The sequence below is a fragment of the Megalops cyprinoides genome, chromosome 2, assembly GCF_013368585.1.
Source record: "Megalops cyprinoides isolate fMegCyp1 chromosome 2, fMegCyp1.pri, whole genome shotgun sequence".
Lineage (NCBI taxonomy): Eukaryota > Metazoa > Chordata > Actinopteri > Elopiformes > Megalopidae > Megalops > Megalops cyprinoides.
The window spans coordinates 54,739,072-54,752,253 of NC_050584.1; the positions used below are offsets into that span (position 1 = coordinate 54,739,072).

Consider the following 13,182-nt stretch of genomic DNA (forward strand, 5'->3'; position numbering starts at 1 on the left):
CTGCAAATGGCATTACATTTCATGCTAATTTACTGATAAAAAGTACCTCCAAAAGGGAAAACTTCTCTGCACTGATATGGCGTTTAAACTGTATCATCCTAATCATTGCCTGTTTGTGAGAAGCTCAAAAGTACAAGCTGAAGTGAGTTGTATACTCCTGTGCATGTGTAAGTGTGTGCATGCACAAACTGCTGTATGTCCAAATATTTCTCCCATTACACATTTGTTTGACATTTGAGTTTTTTCTTTTCTAATTTTATATTAATATCAGCCTTGAGTATAGTGTGTGGAACTGTAATGGAAATGTTTTCGGAGGAAGCCCTGAGAATTAAAACTTCATGTATAAAGCACACATTCAAAAATATTTAATTAAAAAATCCACCTTAAAATAAATACAATACAAACTTGACCATGATCTGATCCAGGTTTATGAATCCATTAATGAAGTAAGTCATTTGGACATGAGACACAGCTTCTCACTTTTCTGTGTATCTAAAATGATTTCAAATAATGCAGCTAATTATGATAAATAACATCAAATTATCAACATCAAAACTTCACAGCATATAATTAAGTGTAACTTGCTATCAAAGGTACCACAGGGTAAACAATCTTGCTTAGATCTGGAATTCACACTTTCACATAACCGCTTTTAGACACAAATTAGGCTGCCAGCACATTGATTGGCTCAACCTATTATGTTTATCTATAGAATGTCCACATTATATGTTCTGATATGCATGCAAACTTGTCAAAGTGCTGAGGAGATAAAACTAAGTAAAGAAATCGGTGCCCCAATTAGCAGAAAAACTAATGATTTAATTTTCAAGGAATGTTTTTTGTTCATTAACATCCTTTGCCTGTCAACTAAACAAAGAACTGCCATTAATCAAATGCGCAAGGTTTCAAGCAGGAATGTTTTCATTGAAGGGAAACAAAACAATATGAAGCCAGGTCAGTATTTGTTTCTGCAAAAAAAAGAAATAAAAATACAATTCCAGCAAGGTAGTGTTCCACTGCCTACTAATAACATAACATAAGGAGTAAGTCTATCTTTACAATAAGGAAGTTCATATGATGGATTGCTACCATGGAAATATGGTTGCTACAAGCCTTTAAATTTTATTCATTCTGGCAATTACTATCAATGTTATGCAAAACAAATGAATGAAGTCTTCTCCTGTACCACTGATAGGAAAGGCTGAAAACACAAGCTACTAAAATGTGAATGTTAATCAAAAAAAAAGTATTAAATAATCTCAATAACCTGAGCAACAGTCTTGAAATTCTGTAATTCTGTAAATCCTGTAGACAGTTGTGTATGACTAAATCTTGGCACTCAAGATCACAATAGTGAAGCCATGTATGATTCTGAATGCGAAAAGACTCTCCCATCAGCAAAGTCCACTACATGGATGCAGCAGGGCTGTAACCAAACTTCACAGCTAGCGGAGTAAACAGAATAACATACATTTCAACTAGTCTGTAAAAACAACATCCAGTCAGTGTCAATGACCAACAGCTGTTCTCTACTCATAGACTATTATTGTCTTATCAACCTTTGTTTATTCCAATCTCAAAATGTTTTCACTGGCCAAAAATTGGCAGCTTCTCAATACACAGCGCATAAGACGTGGATGAAAAGCTTTCCAATGTACTTAGTGTTGTTTCACATTCCTTGAGTTCAGCTGGCCAGTAGTGGTAGTGGTAGTGGTAAAAAGCATGCTAGGTCGATTCCCCTGAAGGTTTTGGTGGTTTTTTGTTTGTTGCTTGCTTTGCTGTTCTGGGAAATACACAGCTAAATGATTAATATGTAAAAGCTGAAAGCTATGCAAGTTTCTCTGAATACGAGTATCTGCTATGCAGAGGTAACATTGTTTAAGGTTATTTTAATCCCTTTAAAACACAGTAACCATCACTAAATCAGTATCTTTTTCAGACTATCAACTTCATTCTACTTCTTATACTTAAGCCACAGTGTTCACAGACATGATTAATATACATCACAGTTACAACTGCAGGAAGTCAATGTACTGAAAGCGGTACCAAGCAGTTGTTAAAGATTTTAACCTTGCAGGTTAGTGATGGTTCCAGTTTGGAAATAGAAGGGAGAGATGGAAAGTAAGCTGCTTCAGGTACTCACAAGCTTCTCACCATATGTTCACACCATCTGCCTCACACAAAAAAATCTTAACAATAAAAAATAAACTCAATTATCTGTACAAAGAGATGACAATTGCCCCCGAAATGCTGTTTTGAAGTGGTGGCGCTTATGCGATTCCTCCTTGAAGTGGAATAGATTGTCACTTTCTTTAACACATTGGGGGCCCAAAGGCAGTGATCTGCTAATAATGGCGTAAAAGACCCATCTTTAGTGTCTACAGCTGCTATTTAATGCAGACTCTGTGTTGACTAGCAACACCTCACCAAACAGCTCCCTGAAAAGTTATGGCAGCATGGCTAAAATTCAGTGATTGTGTGTTTACAGGTTAAAGTTAGGATGAGGCAGACAAGGTGGCAAACCATATCTTAGCACTCATTTCCCATTCCAGGAAAAAAATACATCTTATCAATTAGCAATGTTGCATAATGTTTATCAGTAAATTGTATATGCTTGTATGCAAAATGTAATTATGCTGCTGAAAAAATGCTAGCCAGCACAAAAAGTACAAAACTTGCAATATTTTCACCTGAAATTCTTCAAATAAGAGGATCAGTTGCTTAGGGGAATATGACTATGAAGAAAGAGGGTGACGTGACTGTGGACTTAAACAATGACAATACCGTATATGCTAATGCCGTCTGACACTCACTGAATCAGAGTTGCACTCGGAGCCAATCAAATGAAAGAATGCTGTGCCATGTGTGACAACAAAGACCTCATGTATGAGTCACATGATACACAATGACAAATAACACAGTTAAGCCCTCACAAAGGCAACCATTGGGACTGACCTACATTCTGCCGTGAAAAATGGGCCACATCCCAAAAAAAGGGCCAATACACTAATATAAATGCCACAATATTCACAATAAGTGCGAGGACTTACTGCTCACACCAACATCACTGATTAATAGTCCCTGAGATGCCTGGTTCTTCTACACATACAAAGCAACTATAGCGTTATTTTTTTTTTTACTCATCATTAATTTAACACTTTAAATGATATAGCGCAATACAGAATTATTTATATCCATGAATGCCAAAGCCCATACTTTAACATTACGTATGCAAGATTTTTTTCATGAAAAGCAGTAAAAAGAAACCTCCCTTGCATTTCAGGAATGTAGATGATCAAAACTGTGAATTCAAGCCATGACTGGAGTCCAGGAGTATCACATAATTGGTCAATGTGAAGTTAGTACCTAGCAGTCAGGCAGTTTTCACTAGCCCTGTCAATGAGAGCAAAATTCCAAAAATCACTTTAAGAGTCATTCACATCAAATATATGATGAATATGCACATTTACCAGTCATAAAAAGCATTTCTGTGCTGCATTTGAGCCACAAGTTATAGACTTTTTTGTAATTAAAATATGAATACATACATATGAATACTACGTATATTAGTGTTTTTCATATTTAAAATACACAGTCAACCACCTGCACTGCAGGAAACTATGCACATGGTGTGATTATGTTTTGGTATATTTGATAAAGTATATATATATCTAGGTAAAACTGTTCTCATTGGTGCTTTGAATGAACCATGTGTAGTCTGCACTTTAAAATCTATTCTCAGTTGCAAATTATAGTTTGTTTTCTTCTAGGATGCACACTAATAGCTCTCTAAAAGTGACATATCAGGCTACAGTCGGCATAGGACCCAGAGGATATGTGTTTGTTACAAAAACATTAAAAGGTGGCATTTGCACCATGTGCTCAAAACTCATTCTCAGAATAAAAATAATTTGAATAATTTGAATAAAGTGAATAATTTGATTAAAATCCATCTGCTCTTTTAAAAAAATAAAAATAAACACAGAAGAGGCTTTTTGCCTGCACTGTAAAAAGTTAACTGTTTATTTGTTAAAAAAAAAAGTGTCATACAGCAAAGAGACTGGCACTCAGAGAGAGAAGGCACTGTCTGACGAGTACTTATGTTTGACCAAATGCAAACAACACACTCTGAACATTAACAAATTCCTTTATACATAAACAAAAAGTCTTTGAGTATGTCTAAGTTACAGGAATATTAAAACGCTTTGAATATTATTTAATATTTCTGGTAATTCATATACATTTCACTTGCCAAGCTTGCTACAATCTATCTCCAAGATGTGCACCAACATTCAGCTCTACTCTCTCACTGATACCATGATATTAAGAGGAATTTCAGCATTGACATTCAAACATGATCACTTTTCACAGTATCAGCATCAGTATTTAATTACTGATAAAACAGTGCTAAGTTTGTGCAATGTGGTCTTTGTCAGTATGTATTTTATAAGTTATTTAGATGATAATGTTACAGTTCAGCTGAAGTCCCCCTCTAGTTCTGCTTTTATTAGTGTGTAAATAAAATGTGTACCTATACAGAACAAATCTACTAGTGTAAACTAGGGAAAAAAAACATGATATGCATGTGTAAATGAAATTAAGAGGTGAGAAACTGAACTCAAACATGAAGAGATGGGAAGACAGGGATGAAATAATGAGGTGGATTTCTCCTTTGAAATCTTAGGGTTGAATTATTGATAATCATCCTACTTTTCCGTAATGTTAGGGAATGTTTAAAAATAACCCTGAAACCTCTGTGCCTAGAACACTTTCCATGTTCTCCCCCTCCGACCAATGCCAAGGCGCGCTCGCCTCTGCCCTCCCGTCCTCAATGCGCAGGCAGAGTTGCATTGATGCATTAGTATAATGTTGCGAGTGGAAGCAATGACCCCTGCAGTATGCTGCCTCTCAGATTACTGCACTCAGCAGATCTACTCATTACAGTCAGAGGGTGTCCCAAGCTCTTTCAGCAGATCAGTCCAGTCCTTGTATGGGTGGGGGGCTGGGGGGGGGGGGGGGCTTCAAACCACCTGAAAGCAGTCCCTCCCTACCTCATTCTCCTGTAGGGGTTGTCCGTCCCCGTCACAGCTTGTGAGCTTCAAGAAGGACCGGAGAGGCTCCTCCATGACGGGTCAGGACAGTCGCGGAGCGGTGACTCTCCACCCCAGCCCCAGACAGCTGCGGGCCCAGTCACCTCTCTTTCTTTTCTCGGCTGCTGCAGCTCTCACCAGCATGACTGACATGGACAGTGAGAGCAGTAACTCTGCCCACAGAGAGCTCTTTCACAAACACCGACGGGGGGCAGCCATACTCCAGGGGAACTGAATGCCTGACTGGCAGATACAAGCGAAGAATTAATGTAGTAATAAACTTAAACAAAGAACAGCAAGACACACACAGGGCCAAGTTATTCTAGAATAACTCAGTATAATCACACTTATTCTGAGAGGTAACTGCCAGCCTTTGTAAAACTACCATTGTTGTAGACTGCCAATGATGTTTCAAATCTACAAATATTAATGATTTAGGATTCTGAAAGGGAGGAAGATTACTAGGAGGAATTAAAATAGATTTGTTTGCAATGGTATTATTTGAAATGGGGAAGCATGAATTTCCTCAAATCAACTGTGCAGAAAAGGGAAGCTAAATTAAATTTGCTTTCTGAATACCAAAACATATTTTACTGGTCATTCAGGTTTTACTGGTCATCTCCAGGGCCCTTTTGTTGAGTGGGATCACCAATGACCCACAAACACCCTCTTATTCTTTGAATCATCTGTTGCTCAGATCTTAAAATTACACCCAATTTATGATCATGTCTGACCCTGTCAACAGAGCGTAATAGGCTATCAAGCAGAGAAGTAAGATGTTAACTCATATAGGGGTCATTCCGTGTCAGTATGGGACTGACTTTGGCATGAATTTCTCAGAAAGCTGGCACATACATTCACCATGTGGAAATTTGAATACAGCCAAAACTCCTATTTCAAAATGTACATTTGATACAATAGACTGAAATAGTCAAGTTTTGCTATATGGCTACCCATGCATCCTTTAAGAGACTGTCATTTTTAATCTATGACAGAAAAAAATCAAATTCTAAGTATATTAAAGCTCTTAGTTGGTAATTGACAGTTGACATCGAGTTGTTTAAGTTGTACACTTGTTTTTAACGCTGTATTTCAGCGTAGTTTATGTCTATGGTATTTCCACAATAGACCACCGACACACAAAATATATTTTAAAAACTGAGATGATCCCCCTAAGGCGTTGAAATGTCAAACAAGAGCGTCAGGGCACTCACAGTGCTCTGTTAAAGCAGTTCCATTCTAACAGTCCTGTAAGATGTGTTAGTTGTTCAGCAAAGTATTCTATTGGCAATCATCTGGAAGGCTGCAAATACTGAGTAATCACTGTCTCTATCTACTGCCTTTTCAGAGTTTGCATTAATTGGATGCTTTGGCACATGTTTGGAAAAATATCCATAAATTCACCTTACTATAGCTACACTGTGTGTCAGGCTTAGACATCTAAATGTGCACTGCACACCAATGTAATTCACTACTGAACCCTCAAATTTGTAAGTTCACAAAAGAGAATGTAGAGAATTAGGTGCTATATTAAGTGGGATCAGACTGACATATCATAGCACACAAAGTATGCCCAAAAGTAACGAGATTGTAATTAAACATTATCAGCCATAACGGTAAGTCTGAGAGTGACAACATAAATTCAATGTGACACTGATTAGCAATGGAAGATTTAATACAGACATAGCATGGGCTGTAAACGGCTTGTGATTTATGTGACTTAGTGGCTGTTTAAAGTCTGTGTCACAAACATACCCACACACTCTGTATCACAAGTCTCTTACTGAGATGTGTGCACTCCCCACAATGGGAGGCGCCTGTTTACAGCAGCAGCAGAGTGTGTGCAACCCAACCCTTTGAGTCATTGTACAGTAGCATGCTTATTATGTGCAAAACAACTGACGATCTGTGCTGCAAGTTTCAACATGACGGAATTAGTCATGGCTACTATTTGTAAGGTCCACAGAAACAACATTTTGGTAGCACTTAGTGTATCAAGCATTAGTTAGTCTACAACTCAGAATGAAAGCTTCAAAAAGAAACTGTAACTATACACCTTCCCTTAGCAACCAATAATGCTGGGGGAAGCAATGCATCTAAAAAATGACCACACAGGAAATAAGACGCTGTCTGCAGGTCAAACATCACCATCAAAATAACACATGATAACAGCAACGGATGAGTGGCTATTCTTTGCGATCCAAATCATTGTTCTTCCTTAGGGGCTGTGCTCTTTCAGGACCTGCTGAATGTCCTCCCCTCCAGTGTGGGCAAAGATCCTTTTACACGGACCAAATGAGGAACAAATATAACAGTCCCTGTATGCTTAGCAGTGGGGGGGAATATCAAGAAATTATGAGAAATACACACAACCGAGAGCTTAGGCCTATTCATTAACGTACTCTGCAACCACTTTCGACCCCCTTTCTTTCCAACAGGAAAACTGTATTAAAGCTACCTGCGTAGACAGTGAAAATGTGGCTTGTGAGTGTGGGTGGGCAGGATGCAAACACTGAAGCTCAAGAGTACACCTGAATTCAAGTCAAGGGTGACTGCACATCAGCGGAGTTTCTCATAAAGAGAAAGCTCGCATTTTCCATTTAGGAGATCTGTGCAAACTGCTGTCAGACTACTTGGATGTCCATTATTGGACAAAAAGATTGAAACCACTTGAGAAAAATAGGGAAACTACAGCCACCAATGCCTCTTTTTCAGGTCATCAAATTTCAAGCAATAGAGTCTAAAAAAGGCTAAACCCTGAGGAAAAAAACAATTAGGCCTAAGTGTTTTCTTGTTTCAGGAACTGGAAACACATTACATACCAGAATGAATAGATGTCTGATCTTGTTTTCATAAGCTTAAGTACTTACAAACTTTTTTCTTAGACACAAAAAAGGCTAGACACAGCCTAGATTTTTACAAATGTAGGCTGTGTCATGGGTCAAACCATGTGTTTTGTCCAAATGACTGCAATGTCTGAAGTAAGGTATCAAAACTAGATGTCAATCACAAGTAAATCACAAACCACAAATTAACAATGCTACACATTCTCACTCAAGTGCAGCCAACAGAACCAAACACGAAATACCTATAAATGTAAGTATGAAAAAATGCACTTTTTTGGATTCAATTCACAGTGAGACTGGAGATAACTACACATCCCTTTAACTGTAAATGGAGGTAACAGGAAGAAAAAAGGTGAGTCAAATCTAGACCAGAGCTCTTCCTTTCTGACACTCACTGTGATGAGTGAACTGATACTGCAGTGCATGATTTCCTGCAGGCCAAAAAAGAGGAGGTGACCAGTTAGTGTTTTCTCACTTCCACGGCTGCAATGTACATACACCAAACAAAATGCCTCATGTCAAATAGGCTTATAAAGTCAAACAGAGTGGCAGGGCACAGGTGGCAGGGCAAAGAAACATGGAAAACAACCAAGAGAAACCAAACTATGTTAGAGAGCAGGGCAACAGAAGGATGAAGTAGCTAGTGAGGTTCATCAATACCGTATGAATGTTATGAGGGTTATGAATACATAAAAATCACAGAACACGCAGTTCACTGGTTTGTGTAGCCTATATACACTCAGCACGCAGAAACATGGCACATTTTAGCCTACACCTTTCTTCAACTAGCAAGCACGAAAGACACCAAAGTGGACACTGGTATGCTATATACCTGTGTAGCCAGCATACATAATGTTGTGAGCTCTAGCAGTGCTGTTATGGTGCAACATTATTTCCTTTTCATGTCCCCAATTGTTTTATTAGTTATGCATTAATGCATGACATTTTCATGAAATATTTCTTTACACTCATTTTTGTAATTAATTGTTGTGGTGGACATAATTTATTTTGGTCACCTGACTCCATACATTTAGGTCTGGTGTTTTTGCACTGCAGTTTGTTGAGTGCACACAAGCCTGAGTGTTGAATGTTACGTGATTCTGAGGTAGGAGCACCTTATTATATAGACTTTACAAATGAAAATCTCACAAAAAAAAATCAAGGTTAGTCTCTTTGAGGCTGTGAATTATCATCTTCAATAATCTATGAATAATAAATCATCTTCAAACACACCAATAACCTTCAAATACCTGCAAAATACCATAACATTAAAGCTATGCTCGAATGTCCGTAAATATATGCAGGCATTTTGTTTTAAATATGATCTTTAAAGAACACCTACCATACTGAATTGAACACACTACTTTATACTATCTCTACAAAAAGCAACATATCCATCCATTGCCACACAGCAGTGCACGAAAACACAGCTGAGAAGCTTAGGGTCCCTCTCTGTCTTTATCACAAACCAGTTCCTAAAATGACTTGACCAGTTCATTACATTCAATTTGCAATGGATTTCACTGTAGATGTCTTGTGGGAAAAACAGCATGCCAGTGGTCCCACACAAAAATGGATTCCTGACCAGAGTAATATTTAGGTTACATGTTATAAGTGGGCAGCGTATGCATTCCGCTGGAACAGGACCTGAAGTCTAAAGCACAGCATTACTCCCAGGAGGAGAGCTCAGGAAATGAGACTAACCAAGGCAGGTTTAGAGGGAAGAGGGTTATGACAATATATGAGCTCAAGCTTTCAAGTTTCTTCAAACTTTAATATCAGCACTGCAGCCAAGGAAAACTTTTTCTTTTGGTAAACTCTGCAGCTGCACAAGTGACCTATCTGCTATACACCTCGCTAATGACAAAACTCAAGACAAATGAGGAAACAGAGCTGTGATCTGTAAAAGCACTGGTTCAATGGCCTTGTGGTGAAAGTTTCCGCTCTGACCCTGGAAGGCTGTGGTTCAATTTCCAGCCAAGTAACACCACGTACTTTAAAAATGGCACCCACTGCATCTGTGCCTGGTACTGAGCATTAAGAAGAAGATGGATTGGGGGTTATTTCCCCATAACAGACTGCTGTCCTGTAAATGGGGTGCACCCACTATTTAATGCCAAAGACATCAAGATAAGCACTGACCCTATGAGACACCCAGCTTGGACATGTCTCCTTACTTAACTGGTAATGTGCTTAGCAAACACATTTTTGTCTTTTTTTCACCTTTTTTTGGTCTGATTTAAAAAAAAAACAACAGTATATTTATAAATTCCTAGACAATTCTGAACACCTCATTTTATACTCTTCCACTCCTGGAATGCTTGCAGCTTGCAAATTAAAAAAAGAAATAGATGGTAACCTCTGTCAGGATTTTACTTCTTCCACTACTGAACAATAGGATATTTTGTCGTGCAAACCACCTGTCATATTTTACATTTTACACACACGTACACAGACACACTGCCCTGCCTCAGCTGACAGAACAGTTTACTTGAATTTTTCAGCAAGTACACAGATACAACTTCTGAATAATGAGAATCATGTGTTAAAAGCAACTTCTTAGTCTTCTATGGCAAGGCTTCCAGTCAAAATGCAATTTTCTCATTAATATTGGATTTGTTTTCCCACTCAGTACAAAAACAAAGCAATTTTGGGTAGACACATCTCATCCTAAAACATTATTTTAAATTGGGACAGACTCCATGTGATAATTGTCATGCTAATCAGCCCTATGATACACAATAGAGGATCGATCATCAAGCATCAATATCTTATATCATAATTATCTTCAGGACTAGTACAGTACTGTGTAGATCAGAATAGTCCGTACCACTCAAGCACTTATAATTACTTCTCCAAATATGTAAACGTAGACTTCAATAGGATAGTAAATATACGTCCTTCAGTATACGGCTTCAATGGCTCTTGACACTATAGCCATGTAAATGTTTTATTGTACGAAAAGCATTACCTAAAAAGTTTCTGTAATGTTTCAAAACGGGAAAAAATTGTTTCCCCATAGGTCTCCCGTGCGCAGACCTCCATACGCTGGACAGAGAGGAAACCGCTCATTATGCATTCTCTATACCGGGCTTTTTTCTTACTCCAGTTAAACTATGTAGTTATGGTCAGACAGATGGTGTATAAATTAGGGTTGGATTCAAAGACGGGTGATTTACTTGCAGTACAAACAAAGTTGGAAATTGGATAATTCTTTGCCGGAACCCAAGAACTTCCACAAAACGATGCAAAACCAGAGGAAGGCAGGTGCATGTGCGGTAATCAGCAACAATGCTGGTGTGACTGCCGCACTGCACAACACTTATCCTATTTTCCATGAGAGGAAGGTGGCAGTTTCCAGGATGTCAGCAGCTAGTAGCTTTCGTTTGTGGTATGGTGAAATAAATGTAGTCAGCACTGTTTCGACCAAATCAGCATGCTACCTCAGTCAGCATATGAAGCTCTCAAATACTGTATAGTTAGACTAGCTAGCTTACAAGTCGTCCTACCTTCATTTTCAGATGTCGGACATTCCACCTGTAGTACCAGATCAAATGTTTTCTCAGGATTCTCGCTGTATAAGAGGAAATGAATTTGACATAAACAATGGGATATTGGGATATACGTCTATTGCTAGCTTGTTACTTTGGCAACATGCGGTGTGGTGAATCAGCAGTCTAAACAGGACGAGTTTAAATAGCAAGCTATTAAAGCAAGACAGCTGGCTGGCTAGCTGACGCTACGCTATCTCATAAGCTCTGATTTTCTTTGGCAATTCCCAAAACAAAAAAAAAACCACTACCTATATCTCTTAATTTATACAGAGGTCCCGTTGATAAGAATCTAGGTATATGAACAAGTACGTTGGTGAAGTACATAGTTCATTGAGGTTTGGGCCTACATCATGTAAAATAGCAAGCTGGACAGGCTAACATGTATTAGCTTGTTGGCTAAATTGCAAGATAGCTAGCTAGCTTGCTAGTAAGACTACGAGCGAGATTGAATGCACATGTTACAGTATCCGAAGTAAGCTCTGTGTACATTTTGTATATGATTTTTTTTATTATTATTTATCGAGTGACTAGGTCATATCGATGTAGACTCGCAATGCGTAACTCATGACTTACTTTATTCTGCTGTCCATGGTTACAACATCTCGACAGCTCTCTTGCCGGCTTGATTGCTGTCCGAGTCTGGAAAAGAGCCACACAAGTAGCTGCCTAGCTTGCTAAAGGTTTCCTTGCCGGTGGTGTTCCGGGGCTGGCTGGCTAGCTAGCAGGATACCTAAATGAATTTTCTGTGACCAGATATTTGTTCATTCAGCGGAAACATACTGAAACCATTCCTTGCGATGGTTAGTTTTTAGGCTCTGTCCAAATTGCTAAACGAATTGTTTCAGTTCCACTGAGTAGACCGCTGCACGAAAACCAGGAAGTACAGCAAAAGCAGTGCTGACGTCATTGATTTGTCCCACACCTGGCCCTGACCATGTTTTGCACTTGGGGTCTTTCAATGTACACTCGGACACTTATTCGGCTCGTCATGGCCGTCCTGATCCGCTGATGCGGTACCCTACCGTAAGCATGTTAATGGCCCCTTAACTGAAGAACTATTCACATTTCTAAAGACGTGATAACAGTAACATTCGAGCGCATATCACGCTTGCAATCAGTGGCAGGTTGAGTTGCGTTATTACGCCTATGTCAGTGTTTTGCAACACAACCACATCTTTACATACATTACAATGGTTTGAATTTTAGAATTCAATAAAGGAGAAACGGACACAACGCTAAAATGGCTTTAAACAATGTATGGTTGCTGCTGGGCTTCCATCCCACAGCGCCATATTAACTTTAACGAATCTTGCGAATCCCCATATCACACTCCGAAGAAACAGTCATTGCCTACTCTGTCAGTGAATTGCTGTTACTGAGTGCTACAGTTAACTGCATTGGTGGGGCCTACCACTTAATTTGGAAACGGGATGCAAGACCAAAAATTTCGCAGGAAGATTCGTTGAAGCAGCATATCTAAACAAGGTCACGTGTCATTCGATACATAATAAGCAACATTTAATAAAATAGTTTCAACATTTTTCTGTTGTGAATTTCCATTTCTTCCTACTGTAGACTGGAGAAACAATATTCACATTCAACACTGAAGGACTAATACAAGTGTTGTTCAGCCATTTAAACAGAGTTGTGGGTAGTTCACAACTTTTTGTACAGTAACTCAAAATAGTGTTA

The 13,182-nt window shown here is 38.6% G+C and overlaps 1 protein-coding gene across 2 annotated transcripts in view; it reads right to left on the reverse strand.

The window, feature by feature from the left end:
- The window catches only part of dennd1b (DENN/MADD domain containing 1B), an 85,734-nt gene extending 73,375 nt beyond the window's left edge, over nt 1-12,359 (reverse strand). For both annotated transcript variants that reach the window (XM_036520787.1, XM_036520789.1), the window contains exons 1-2: nt 12,064-12,359; nt 11,446-11,510 (exon numbers count right to left, since the gene is read on the reverse strand). In XM_036520787.1, coding sequence (XP_036376680.1) covers nt 11,446-11,510; nt 12,064-12,080 — 82 coding nt within the window. In that variant the 5' untranslated portion in view covers nt 12,081-12,359. The remainder of the gene's footprint in view (nt 1-11,445; nt 11,511-12,063) is intronic.
- Nucleotides 12,360-13,182: the final 823 nt, after the last annotated feature.